We start from the raw sequence: 14,835 nt of genomic DNA, 5'->3' as shown, positions 1-14,835 counted from the left end.
CTTAGTAGAATTCGCCCCAAAGGTAAGCCTCTAAGCATCTGGTCCTTTCTTGTTGCCTACTAGTCCCAAAATGCCCTATGCCTCCCAGCCAATAAAGCTCTTCAGCATTTCTGAGCAAACTGATTGCCAGCCAAACTGAACAAAACTATATCGACGCATCCCCACATTTTTTTAGTGCACATTTTTTTACAAATCAATTTTTTGCAAAATATGGGGCGAGATCCGCGTATCCACCTACAAACCGCCACCCACTTGCTATCCCATATTGCCTCACTCAAACTGTTCCCATTTATTTTTTGGCACAAAATTGGTAAAAATGAATGTGGAAAACAATTCCACTGTTACATTTCTGCTGTGAAAAGACTGGATACCAATCATTTCTAGTTTATTAGCATGTAGCACAGCTGCATACAAGGGATGATTATGCAGTGCTTTGATGCCCTTATTAAACCTTCTATGCGAGTCCTGGCCACATTTGTTCAGAAAAGGAAAAGCCTTGTGGTCCAGTTCGTGAATCATAAGGACTTTTAAATCAAGGGAAGGACGAAGGCACTTTAAGAGCATATGAAGGTGCAGACTTTTTTCTGCTTGGTATGCACAAACAATACTCTAAATATTTGTGGACATGATTGAGGGTCTCCTCTCTGGAGAGACGTGATGGTGGATCAGCAACAGATTGAAGATTTGATCACTTTTGGGAGCTTTTAGGAATTTCTTGATTAATGGCTCCTTGCCTCTGGACCCGTAATCCTCTTCACAAACAAGGGAGGTGTAATCCTAGTCATGGTCAGAAGAGCAGCTTATTGTGAAATGTACCCTTTCCCGATGACCCATTGCAGTCGGTCATCGCACATAAAGTGTTGGTAGGGGGATCAGTTGGGGTTGAGGCACACCCCCTGCAGAAGTGCTACCTGAGGAAATCCGACTTATTTGTGGCCATCATTCTACCTTTATACTGGTCAGTGAGTTCTTGGTTGAAGACACAATTCTCAGCTGGGACTACCAGCAGGACATTTTTATATGAGGGATTTCACATTGCCTTGTGAATGGCTTCTTCCTTTCTATCAGCAGCAGAAATGTACTTGGAGATCTTCCTTACCAAGGGTTTCTGTGGTCAGGACCTTTGGCAATAAAAGAGTGAGATAAAATGGACGAAGAAAACAGCAAGGTATGCACATTGGCATGCTTGCAACATTCCATTTGATATCTTTGGTGTCACTTTTTTATTTTAAGGGGAAGCAAAGGAACGGTAAATGTGCCAACGTTTATGGTTGCTACATGCTTTATTCTGTAATTCAGTGACACAGTAAGCTTCAGTGGATGTGTAAAGATATGAGTAATCAATCTAAAACTCCATGCCTTGAGATAACATTTGAGTTTAGTTTTTTGTTCTAAGTGTTCCCTGTCATTTACATTTTTAATTAGTGTAACATTACCATTTGATTTCCCAGTGTTCATTGACATTCAGAGCTGAAGATAAGGGACCCATGTGTTTTCCTAGTAGACCACTTTTGCTGGGACCCTATTCGCTGGGTCCGGCTTTAGCACTGTGGAGGAAACACATTGATATGCCTGCTTTCCCTCCTGCCCCTTCTCTCATGCGTGCAACATCCCTACAGGCTTCTGTGTCTGACAGCCTGCCTCCCCCACCCTTTCCCTACCAAAATGCGGGGAACACTCCAGTGATCTCCCACCAGGCCTACTCACTCCCACCACTGTGTCCCTGCGTCCCTCTACCTCCACCCCCACTCTCTGCACAACCCAAGCCACCCCTTCAACCCACCCCAACCACATTTTACCACCTCAGCCCGCCCACGGATGCTGCACAGAGGCGTGACCTGGCTCTACCCACTTTCAATGAATGCTAATCATGATAATGGTAATTTTTGTTCGATGAAAGCGGGCTCAAGCTGAGAGCTTCTAATGGACGTTCGACCATTAACCTGTTTAACTTTGTAAAGACGCCCTGTACATGCACTGCCTCGGCCATCTTCCTTTGTACAGCATTTCTGATAGAAGAGTCTACCCAACAAATACAAAAACGAAGCTTTATCACAATCGCTGTGATCATATTCCACGTAAATCAGTTTGCAATGCTGTATTTAAAATGCAGAGGCGTACTTATGTTATGTTATGTTATTGTGATTTATACTGCATACCACTGTCATTTTCATTATCTGCAGGCGCCCAGCTGGATCTGAAAACGAAGAGGGTTGGGATGGGTTAGTTAGTGGAGGAGAGAGAGGGAAAAGCACAAGAGAGCTTTGATGTGCTTTTGGTAGTTTCAGTTCGCAAAAGCTTGTCACTGTGTGATAGTTTGTTTTAGTTCATCGACGTTCTGGTGTTTTGTGGGTGGTTTATGTGCGTTTTGGGGTTGTAGAGAGTAAGTAGAGTGCTTGTAGTTTGTGTTGTTTTTTGTAGCAAGGGTATGTGTCTGGTTTCTTCAGTGTTGGAGGGTGGGTATGCAGAGTATTAGAGAGTTTTTAGAAGGGTTAGGGCCTCATTACACGGATGGCGGTAATAACAGTGACGTTAACCATTACCGCCTTACTACGAGGTCCCTTAGCGGGTTGGTGTTTTAACGCCTGCTTTTTGCAGGCATTAAAAACCAACCCGCTAAGGGACCTTGGTGCTAATTACGGCACCGCAAAATTGCGGTGCCGTAATTACCACCTTCCCCATTCCCATTATGCCCTATGGGGCAAAAATGGGAATGGGGAAGGGCAGTGGTGGAAGGGGGAATTACCGCCCCGCCAACCTTGGAATGGGGTGGTAATTCCCCCTTCCACCAAGGTGGTGCCGGTATTTTACCGGCATGGACCAAGGTGCTAACAGCACCTTGGTCCATGTGCTAATACCGCCATCCGTGTAATGAGGCCCTTAGTCAGTGGTCTTTTTCTGTGTGTTGAGTTGATCTGTTAGGTTAATCTTACATCCTTGTGTAACACTCGGTGGGCTGCTTCTATCACTCTGGGTTTCGTATCATACAGCTTCTGACACATGGATAAGAACCAGTAACTCTTTTCTTATTTGCTACACCGCACACTTTCTTTGATTTCTTATAATCATATATTTATCTACACATTATGCAGTGATGTTTGTGCCTGCTAAGCCTTGATGAATACATTGGCTGTAATCTGAACCACCTCAATGTTTAGGGTGTTCAGAGATTACTGACATTCCAGAATATTTAAAAATGTCAGTTATTAGGGCCTTGTTAAGTTAAAGTCAGTTTCGGGATATTGACAGTTTCTTTGAACAGTGGGTTAAAAAGAGCCTTTTCTGCCAATATATTCTAAGGAAACAGATTGACAGTTTGTAATACAAATCAGCTGGAAGTGTGTTCAAATGGAAAGCAAAATTAACTCTGTCTTCTCAAAGGACAAAAATAGGGTATCCAGTCATTTTAGCGGAGTCGTACGTTTTACCGAAGTAAAAAATACAGAAAAAATATTGAAACATTTTAAATAAATATATTGTGGTGGGGTAAGGGGTTAAAATGGGTCGGGATGGGGTTGGGTGGGGTTGTAAGGCTAGACAAAACAGGTGGCTTGAGGGGGACCCCCCAAATAAAAAATAAAAACCGAAAATGTGGTATTTTTATGGTATTTTGGTTGCAGTGAAATGTACCCCTCTGAAATTTGCTTCGGTAATATCACATATAACCAAGAATAGCCAGAACACACGTATGCTGCTTTTTTTCCCCAGCTACAGCTAAAAATGTACTTGTAGTATTGCACTACTGTCTGACACCACAACATCACATGGATTAATGACTGCATCCTGCATGCCCGACTTGTGACTTAGCCCCTGTTTAATCTTTGTTACATTTTGCATGCTATGGAAGATTCTGTTTAAGTGATTTCTGTATTTCCTCCACATATCATGTATGCTTTCTTGTCATTCTAGTCCATGGTAGGGTCGGACATCGCGGATCTCTTGATGAAAGATTGCAAACGTGAAAAGTACAAGAAGCAGGAGGCAAATGACAATCTGATCAACCTGAGCGTCGAATCCTGGCCGGCCCCAGGCTCTGGTGGTGCTGACCTGCTCACAGGGGAGGTCCCGAGCTGTACAGAGACTGCAAAACAGGCAATGGAAAAGTTCACTAAACTGCTCTTCTACGGCCGAAAAAAAGCAAGTGACCATTCTCCTTTCCCATTTCCGCAGGGAGGGTTAGTGACAAGAGATAATTACGCTTTGCAGATATGTTTATGTCGATATTATGAAATGTTTGATTTAAATTTAAATTTAGTGAAGGTTTATATTTGTAGTGTAGATTTGTGGGTTACATTTTAATCTCTTCTTTCGTGTTTAATCTTTTCTTTTTTTTCTTTTCATTTTTAATGTTTTAGTTTAGTAAATGTTTAGATTTGGCAAAACTTGAAAAACGATTCTATAGAAAGTGATATTAAAAGTTATCACCTCAGTGCCTCCTAACAAAATCCAAAGTGTGAAACTCTCACCATCTGAATTCTAAATAACATTTGACATTCAAATAGCCTGTATTCTCAGCAGGTATCTATTGCCATTTTACGGTAAGAACACTTTGGTAATGAACTAAAATAATCTAGAATTCCTATTATTCTTAAATGTTTAAAGGACCTAGAAAAAGTGAATGATAACTTTATTGGGAAGATGTTACATTTTGTTTGGGATTTTGAGGTTTATCTTTGATAATTGCAGGCTGTTACAAAAGCTGATCGAAATTGCTGATAGACAACATTCACACTCACATTTCCATGAGTGGCCAAAATGGTGTTCAGGCAAAATAACATGCAGGTCTATCTGTTTTGTGGTATCTGTGCCATTTTGTTGCAGATTCAACATAAGTAGCAAGAAACACAGAGTATAATGATTTTATTGGATTTGTGAATTTGTAACGTGCATACCCCTTAGGGACCGAGGAGAATTGCATCTAGGCGCTGATGGAAACATAACTGTTTCCTGAATGTAGTCAATAACTTGACTCGTCAAAGTTCCAACGGGAAAGAATTCCAGGACCGAGGCCCAAAGGAAGAGTACCACCTGTCACCCCGTGTAGAGGTTCTCACAAATTCTAGTCAGATAATATGGGGCAAGGCCATGGATACATTTAAAATCCAGACACAGGAACTTGAATAGAATTCTCTGCTGTACAGGGAGCCAGTGAAATCTTTTCCTATCACCAGATAGAAACATTTCTAGGGAACGAAAAAATCCACCTGACAGCAGAATTCACTTGGTGCAAGTTTCCCCACTCAGTGCAGGGAATCTGTATGCATTTCCATCAAGAATCAGTTTTCTGATTCTAGATTAGAAGCAGGGATCGGTACAGGCTGGGCCTGTCTTTTAGCATGTGATAAAGGTCACAGTGATTGTGGTCGCAGACCCTTTTTTCATAATGGCCATCAGTACTTGCACAGCGTTAGTTGGGCCTGCCTTTTCCTTCTAATACACAAAATGGACATTGCATTAAGATTTGTTGGAGCTATGCATTGGGCAATAGTCCCTGTATCATGTGATCAACAATTGACAGAGGATGTCACTTTGTCCAACAAAAACTTTATTTTTAATTTAGCATTGTAGTAATTCATTTTAAATCCAGTTTTACTATGTTTATTTTGTTTTCATTTTACTTAATGTTTTTTATTTCTTTTATATTTGGCCAGATGTTTCTATGCTGTCTGTTAGGTTATTCTTTTCTTTTAATATTTAACGTTTGTTAGAACATTGAAATTTTGGTAGCTTCATTCAGATAAATTGTGCGTCATTGGGCGAAAGGGTTTAGGCATTCCTCTGTCCTCTATTCTTGGTACAATAAATTGGGCAACCCCTCCATGATACCTCTTTGTTGCCCCGGAAATGTACACAGGATCATGAAGTGTGACCCCGAGGATGAGACATCTTGTTTGTAGAAAAATATTTGAGTGAGCAGACATCTGTTTTTAAAAACTTGTACAAAGTGCTCAGCAAAAAAGACCATGTGGGCCAATAAATGTAGCAATCATTGAGGCAAAGACCAGAAAAAGTTTTGAAAAAAGTTACTTCTTGCAACTTACTCCTTCAAGCCATCTGGCAGTAGGCAAATGGACATACACCATCATGACCTGTGAAACACACAGCCTTCACCAAGCCTTCACACTCTTTTGGGGTGTCATAAAATTCTTGACACATCCCACTTATGAGACCACCTGTCAGGAGGCCCAATTGGGATGTGAAAAAGACTGTATTTACACACAAGTGCAATAAACGGAAATGGAAAAAACAGAACGGTTATTATCTCAATTAAGAAAAAGTCTCTTACACTGGGTGAAATGCCATCTTACTTTCCAGTGGCGTTGTGGTTTCTAGGGGCTCCCTAAAACTTGATAGTCTCTTGGATGGTTGTTGCAGGTTTCCTTGGGGTTCCTGAACCCTGCTGCCACTCCTGATTCCACAATACTCACAGGATAAGTCCAGCCGTCTCCTCCACCAGCGAAAGATATAGGTGTAGTATCTCTGATTGGTTGAGGTAGAGCCAGTCATAGCCATATTCACTTTCTAACAATCCCCTTATCCACAGGGCCAGTCCCTCTCCTTCCACAAAGTTTATGGCTTTGCACCCTTGCACTCCCTGACTATTTCTCCTCTGCCCTCCTTTCTTGGATCTCATTTCTCCTCCCGCCTCCTCAACCTGCCTTAGGCCCACCCAGCCTCCTCAGGCCTTTATGTTCTGTCTGTCTAGTGGGTTGCCCTGTTCCTTCTTCTCAAGCCTGTTCTCATCAGCTGTTAATAATTTGTCCTCCTCTGTACCACCACCTCCTAATCTGCTGTTACTACCTCCTCCCCGTCTTTTACAATTACCTCCTCCTCCTGTGCTGTCACCACTTCCTCCTCCTTGCTTACTACCAACTCTTACTCTCCAGTTCAAATTCTTTCCTGCCCCTTCTCCCCCACTTGTCTCTAGCACCTCCTTAAAGCTCCTCATATAGCTCTCCAATATTCTCTAACCTCCACCCAGGGGAGTATCCAGCGTAGGAAGAGTGGGTGGGGGGGGGGTGAACAATGGAAAAAGGCCTAGCCCTGTTTTTGTAGTCAGAGACACATCAGGCTGTCAGAAGCAAGGTGGGGAGAAGGCAAAGGTGAGGTTGATTGATCTTGGTAATGCCTTGTGACAGAATATAGGTGGATGTTCCTTTTTTGTATTTCCTCCACTGTTCAGATCTGCTGTGCCATGACACGAGGGGCAGGGGGGCAGCAAGAAAACTGCAGCATGGACAGGTTTACCAAATCCACCCCCGACAAAAGGTAGAATCCCAGCAGTGCCCCTCCCCTCCCGAGACACAACCAGAACCTGCACCCACAGAGATGCAACAAATGCTAGAAACCGTGCAGAAGTGGTTCGTGGCAGTGCGTGAAAAGTCACATGATATCACTGTCGGCAGCTGGCTAAAAAAGTGCAGCAAATCAATTAGGTGAATGAAAAGATTGGTGCTACAGAAGACACTGTTCATGACCTGAACAGCCTAGTGAAGGAGATGAAGTTTGTCAAGGCAAAATGTGATGATCTTGAATTGAAATCTCGCTGAAATAATACACGAATTGGAAGGGTCCCAGGGGATGCACTATCTGGCAATATGGAGCAGGCGCTGGAGGTGCTCATTAGACAGCATCTTGATAATCCATCTTTATTCCTGTTTTTGCTATTGAGAAAGTGCATAGAGCCCTCGCCCCAAAGCCGAAACTGGGAAACTTCCCAAGGCCCATAATAGCTAAGGTTCTAAACTAGCGGGACAGAGACCGCCGATTGAAATTAACCAGGGAGAAGCAGGAGTTGCGGCTAGCGTGCCAAGTTGTACGATTGTTTCCTGATTTTGCGATGTCTGTCCAACAGGAATGCAGGCAATTTTTTGGTGTGAAAAAAACTCCTCCATGGACTAAGTATACAGTATGCTATATTGTACCCAGCTAGGCTACGCTTACATTTCAAGGAGAAACTATACTTTTTGACGGTGCCGGCCGGAGGAAGCAATTAATTTTGCTGAATTAAGCCAAGAGTCCTCTACCAAGTCAGAAGACGGCATCTGGTTCTCCTACACCTGATGTCGTGGCTGTTACTTATTCATAATTGCAAAGATTAAGCTGTAGGATTGGTTGATGGTAAAATACAGTGGAAGTATATTGCTGAATTTGCTAATCTGGTTTGATGTTCAGATGTTGTCAAAGAGCGATATGTGCAGCATCAGTTAGCCATGCTGCGATTGCGCATTCTTTCTGGAGAGATAAGGTGGGAACAAAGGGTTATGACACTGCAAGTTGTGGGTGGGCAGTGAGGGTGGGGGTTCAATGTGGGGGCTGAATGGGCTTTCTGGTGAAAAAGCACTTGGTGGGATGCATGAATGAGATTCATAGAGGGCACTCCAAGTCTACGACATCTCCACTATTGCATCGGGGTCCTGTGAAGTTCAAAGTCATATGAAACTGTTGAGCCGGAATGTCAGAGAGTTGGTCAATTACATGAAGGCCCAGGAAGGTCATTGCACAGGCCATCCCACTGGTGGATAATGTATTATTTCTGCAGTAAACTCACCTGATGGGGCACTTGGCTTCATGGGTGACACTGAACTGGGACAATCAAAGTTACTATACATCATACTCCTCTAGTGCCAGAGGCGTGATGATATTGATACACAAAACACTACAGTTTACCTGCAAGAGATCAATAATAGATCCCAATGGAAGATATATTTTATTGCATGGGTATCTATGTGGGAAGGAGGTGGCATTGCTTGACAGCTATGGCCCCAATATTGACAACTCTGAATATTTTGCTGGTGTTATGCGCCTTCTAGCTGGATTTCCCTCGGCTGATATCCTCTGGGGTGGGGATTTCAATACAATCATGGATTTGGCTTTAGATAGATCTACAGTGAGCCATCACTCTCTTTCCAAGGCAGCTTATGATATTGCTGACAGAGTGTGGGAATTGGGTATGGTCGACATATGGAGAATTCACCACAAAGAGCGGCAGGAATATTCCTATTACTCGGTGGTGCATGATGTGCACTCCCGAATTGATTTATGGTTTATATCGGACACATTGATCTCAGACGTTATAGACTGTATATTATATCCCAGGACTCTATCCGACCACTCTCCTTTATTACTAGTGTTGAATTGGTCCTCTGAAGGGAGAAGTAAGCCGGTATGACAATTTAAATCAGAGACTTTGCAGGACCTTGCCTTTCCCATCAGCTTGCAGGAGAATATCAAGCTATATTTCACAGAGAATGTGGGATCAGTGGCATTGGTGGCCACATTATGGCAGACCTTTAAGGCTTATGTCCGAGGCGTTGCAATCTCTGCTGAGTTTGGGGTTCTGAAGACCATTAGACGAGACATTGCAGAGGCAGACTTGAAACTTAAGGCGTTGCAGAACCTTATTGCACATGACTCTAAAGCGGAGAAACTGGCTGGGATAAAAACTCAACTTGATTTATTCAGAGACCTGGCACATCGAGAGATTAAATTGTTAGACAGGCCGGTAATGGCACGTAGGTATGGGGAGGCTGATAGGCCAGGTCATCTGTTGGCGTGACTGGTGAGGAGGGAAGCTGGAAAAATCCCTATCACACACATTGACAAAGGTAATAGGGAAAGGGTCTATAGGCATAGCAAAATAAATTAGGTGTTCCATGCTTTCTACACTAATTTGTACCAACCTAAAGGGGATGAAATACGCGGGTACTTGGGAGCGTTACCTACTTCATTACTGGCTAGAGAGTGGGCAGAGGCTCTTGAGATGCCACTGACAGCAGAACATTAGCTATCCTGGCACTACTGAATGGCAAGGCTGCGGGAACAGAGGGACTCGTCGCAGAGTTCTATGAAGAATACCATGCCATTTTGACCCCATATTTGCTTCAAATGTGGGAGGAATCGTTAACCACAGGACAACTTCCGGGCTCAATGCGTGAAGCTGTGATTACCCTGTTGTTAAAACAAGGTAAGGCGCCTAATTTATTTATCTATTGGGCATTTATCAGGTGCTTGTACAGCTAGAATAGTGTTTGAAAGTGCCACACGGCAAGAAGGGAGGGGGAACAAGGGAACAACTTAAATAACAATGAGTGAAAAAGACACTGAGTAGAACATAAAGACAACAACGGTTCTACTAGGTCTTGTGACATTCAGAATGTGCAAGTGCAGAGAAAGAGACGGGCAGGGGGCAAGGGAAAGTGCTGGTGGGTCACCCGGAGGGGGGGGAGTGCTGAAGTGTTTGTTATTGATGCAACAGCTAAGTGCGAAGGCGGTGACAACCCTGGTGAGAGGGATGTCAGCTGCCCACCAAATATGTGCAGACCTGAGACAACACAGCAGGCAGGCGTGGGCCCGATGGCCATTGCAAGGGGGGCAGATGCAGGTGGCGATCGGGCAAAAGGCCAGGACCCAGTTGGACTCTTAAGGGACCTGGCTGCTGAACACAGCGACTGTGGGGATGGTTAGCATGGGAGGGAGAGAGGTAAGGAGGAGTAAAGTCGCGAGATGCTTGCAGAACTTGAGGAAATCTGGTTCAAGATGGAGACAATGGGAGGCTGTTCCAGAGGAGGGAGCCAGCCGAGGAAAGAGATCTGTCACCAGCTCTCTACTTGGAGTAGCGTTTGACCAGCAGAGAGTTGGAGCCGGAAGATCGAAGGGATCTTGAAGGAAAGTATATAGTAATAGCTATTTGTAGATAGCATGGCCCCAGGCAACCTTATGGATGATGCAGAGGGATTTGAATTTGATCCTTACGGCAATCGGACGCCAATGGAGAGATTTTAGGGCTGGAGAGATGTGGTCCCTGGGCTTGAGGCCGAGGATACGTTTTGCAGCCCTATTCTGGATTATTTGGAGGGGGCGGTGGGAAGAGGAAGGTAGGTTAAGGAAGAGGCTGTTTAGTGCGCCTCATAACTCTGACTCTCCTTAATATGGACGCTTACATGTTTGCAAAAGCAATTGCTAATAGGCTGTTGCCTCTGATGTCCCATTTAGTCAAGAATAGTCAGTCAGGGTCCATACGTGGAAGGTACACATCCCTTAACCTGCAAAAACTGTACAATGCAATGTAGCTGGTTACTCCTGAATCTCGTGCAGTTGCAATTTCTTTAGACATACAGACGGCATTTGGTACAGTTTACTGGCCATTTCTGTTTGAGGTTCTAAGTAACAATGGATTTGAGACCCGTTTCATATGGTTTCATATATCGTGGTTAAAGCTGTTATGTACTGCAACAATAGCTAGAGTGAACACGAATAGGACTACATCAGGGATCATACAGATTGAGGGAGGTACGAGGGAGTGCTTCCCGTTGTCCCTGCTGATTTTCACAGTAATAATCTAACCACTTGCGGATCTGCTACAACACTGATATGGAAGATGTGGTCTAAGGCTGGGTGGAACCCCAACACTAATATCTCTTATTGCGGATGATATACTGCTGTATGTTCGGGACCCGCTATTGAACGGTGCAGAGGTAATAAATGCAGTGGTGTACTTTGGGAGGTTCTCTGTCCTTCATCTCAGTAAGGAAAAGACAGAGGTGTGCCCTCTGACTGATATTACCTTAGAACGAGCTAAAGTTCATGGGCTGAGCATAGTGGCGACATCTATGAAGTGCCTAGTCATAGGTACACAGGTCACTGGCTGAGACAATAGCAATGAATTACACCAGGTACTTACAACACCTTAAAACTGAGCTGGCCATTTGTCAATGTCAATGCTAAAACGTCTTTCACTGACTAAGATGATTGTTCTTCCGAAATTGCTGTACCTATTCAATAATATCCCAGCATCACTGGGTAGACCGATGCTCAAGGAGCTGCAGACAATGTGCACTAAACTTTTTTGGGTCAATCGCGGGATTTGACTTGTGGGGCTTTCTCTGACCCGTCCATGGGAGGTGGGTGGGGTCTTAGCACCACATTTTGAATTGCATTACCTCACCACACAGGGCCTATATGCAGCACTGCGAGAGGGGGTGATGGGTCCTCCACCCCATGTCTACCTGGAAAGAACAGCGGCTGGTGAGGTCCCCTTGCAAACTGTCCTATATGGGGGACGGTATAAATCTGAGGGACCATTCGACCCTGTTGAGGCTAATAGGATAGCCAATAGGGTAGCCTGGGTGAGACTTGCATGTTACGAGGTATAGGTTCCGCATATGAAAGGCGAGCCCCCCTATGGGGAGTGAGTGCTCTAGCTCCATCACTGGACCCATAGATTGAAAGGTGCTTGAAGGATGCGGGCATGGAGTCAGTGGGATGCATGTCCAGACAAGGGAAATTCTTAAGCTTGGACAATGTCAAAGAGACTGTTGGGGAGTCCCTGCTGCAGGAAAAGTACTATCGGAGAATGAGAGCCACTTCAGATCCAAGTGGCCATGCTTTCCGGATGAGCCCTTGGTAAATTAAGGGGAGCCGAATATTCATGAGGCAATAATGGATGGGAGAGCTAAAAGTGTCTCAGTACTGGACAAGTGCTTGCTAGGGGAAATCAATCCCAAGGACCCGAATGTAAAGGCAAAATGAGAAAGGGACTTTGGTGCAGAATTCACTGAGAAAAGATGGCTAGGCATATGCACCCTAACCAAAAAGGTCTTGTACAATTCTAAATTTTGCCTCATCCAATTGATGATTGTAAATAGGCTGCACTATTCACTTGCCAAGATCCTGTTGTTTTGCAAAGATTGTATGGGAAAATAACCCAGATGTTCTAGTGATGAGGCAAATCTTCTGCATATGCTCTATGCATGCCCAAGATTGTTGTTTGTTTGTTTGTTTGTTTATTCACTTTTTATGCGTGCCAGACCCAAGGGTAGCAGGGCGCAATGGCAAGAAAATTCAAAGCTTACAGGTTACATCAAGCATAGCGTACAATATAAAATACAATGATTACAAAGTATGCAAAATTCGAGAAAGGTCAATCAAGTTACAGGTTACATCATGGCAGAATGTACAGTAGAAAATACTGTGAGGTCATGGGACACAGATAATTACAAAATATACAAGGTTCAAGTGAGGGCAATCAGGGTTGTAGGTGACATAGGTCATGTGGGGTCAGCTGTGGTCAGTCGAGGTGAGGAGTTGGATGAGCGAGGGTAGGGTAAGTCCACTCTCAAGTCTTGTGGTAGTGAGTTCCAGGTCTTTGCAGCCTTTACCTGAAAGCTATTACCTCCGTTCGTCTTAAGTCTAAAGTTCGGTATTGTCAGGCAATTGGAATTGACAGCTCTAGTCAGTCTGGGGGATGTTCTCCTGTGGAATTTGTCAATCGGGTATTCGGGGGCGGAGTTATTAAGGGCTTTGTGGGTCAGGCATAACATCTTAAGTGTTATTTTGTTCTCAGTGGTCAACCAGTTATGATGGCGTCTGGCGGCAGAGATGTGGGATCTTTTGTTTATGCCTAGTGCTGCTTTCAGGTCATTATTTTGTAGTGTTTGTAGTCTTTGCGTTATAGTTTTATTCGCTCCGCAGTAGAGAGCGTTGCAGTAGTCAATCCTAGAGAGTATTAAGGCTCTAGCAAAGATTAAGCAGCTCTTATTGGAAAGGAAAGGTTTACCGGCTCTTATCAATTTGCATGTGTAAGCCGTGGAGGAGGCAAGGGATTTTAGCTGTTTGTCAAGAGATAGGGTAGAATCAAGATAGAATCCCAGGGTTTTTACATCCTTGGATACTTGGATGATATTCCCGTCTATGTTAAATGAGGAGAATTCCTGACCTAGTTTTTTGATATTGGTTTGAGTGCCCAGGATAATCAACTCGGTCTTATCATCGTTCAGACAGAGGCCATGAGTGGCCATCCATGCCTGGATGATAAGATATACCTTGTTCACCAATTCTGTGTCTTTCGCATGATCCCCAGAAAGCGGGAGGAGGATCTGTGTATCATCTGCATAATTAGTGTAGGTGATACCGAGATGATCCAAATAATTAAACAAGGGCTTGGTGAAGATGTTGTATAGAGTTGGGGAGACGCAGGAGCCCTGGGGGACACCGCATGAGATGGGGGTGGGATCTGCCGCTGCCGAGGGGGAGAAGACTCTCATCGTTCTTTCACTCAGAAATGACTCTATCCATCTGATGGCTTCCGGGGAGAAATGGGCGGTGGAATCCAGGTAACTACAGAGGACTTTATGATCCACCAAATCAAAGGCGGCTGAGAGGTCAAGGAGTAGCAGAAGTACTGTTCTCCCTTTGTCTCGTAGCTCGTCAATTTGGGATTTGAAGTCAATAAGGGCAGTTTCAGTTCCATGTAGGGGACGGAAGCCCGATTGTCTCTCTCCTAGGAGGTTGTGTAGTTCTAGGTGCTTTTGAATTTGGCTATAAGCAGCTTTGTCCAGAATCTTGAGAAGAAACGGTACCGTAGTAATAGAGCAGTAATTAGTAGGGATGAGGGGGTCTAATGTCTGCTTTTAAGTAGGGGGAGTACCCAGGACTGTTTAAGGTTGACAGGGATGGTGGCTGAGGCAAAGGAGGCGTTAATCAGTTTGGTGATAAAGGGCGATAATTCTCTGGCAGCGTCTTTTATTAACTGTGCTGGGCAAAGGTCACCTTTACAGTTAGATGGTTTAAGCGACAGGATAATTTTTTCTACTTCCAAGGTGGTCATTTTAGGGAAGTGGAAGGAATCACTGTACGCCAATAGTTTATTAGTGTTGGGCATTTTAGGCGAATCCTGAATTTTAAGTACTTATTTTTTTTGCTGGATTTTATTTTGGAGAGTAGCAATTTTATTTGTTAGGGCTTTCTGGATATCTGTGCACCAAGGTTTGTCCTTGGTACAGGCGTCCGGTGTGGCGATAGGAGACTCAAGTTCCTTTAGAATAGAAAAGAGCT

General features: G+C 44.1%; 1 protein-coding gene across 3 annotated transcripts in view; it reads left to right on the top strand.

Annotated features, from left to right (window-relative positions):
* SEC16B (SEC16 homolog B, endoplasmic reticulum export factor) overlaps window positions 1-14,835 on the top strand; it is a 705,720-nt gene that overhangs the window by 358,107 nt on the left and 332,778 nt on the right. For all 3 annotated transcript variants that reach the window (XM_069641151.1, XM_069641150.1, XM_069641152.1), the window contains one exon: window positions 3,910-4,137. In XM_069641151.1, the coding sequence (XP_069497252.1) occupies window positions 3,910-4,137 (228 nt within the window). The remainder of the gene's footprint in view (window positions 1-3,909; window positions 4,138-14,835) is intronic.

This window comes from Ambystoma mexicanum, chromosome 1q (genome assembly GCF_040938575.1).
Source record: "Ambystoma mexicanum isolate Mex_15411 chromosome 1q, UKY_AmexF1_1, whole genome shotgun sequence".
Taxonomy (NCBI): Eukaryota; Metazoa; Chordata; class Amphibia; order Caudata; family Ambystomatidae; genus Ambystoma; species Ambystoma mexicanum.
Note: the sequence above shows the minus strand (reverse complement) of the source record. Positions and strands in the feature narration are given on the sequence as shown.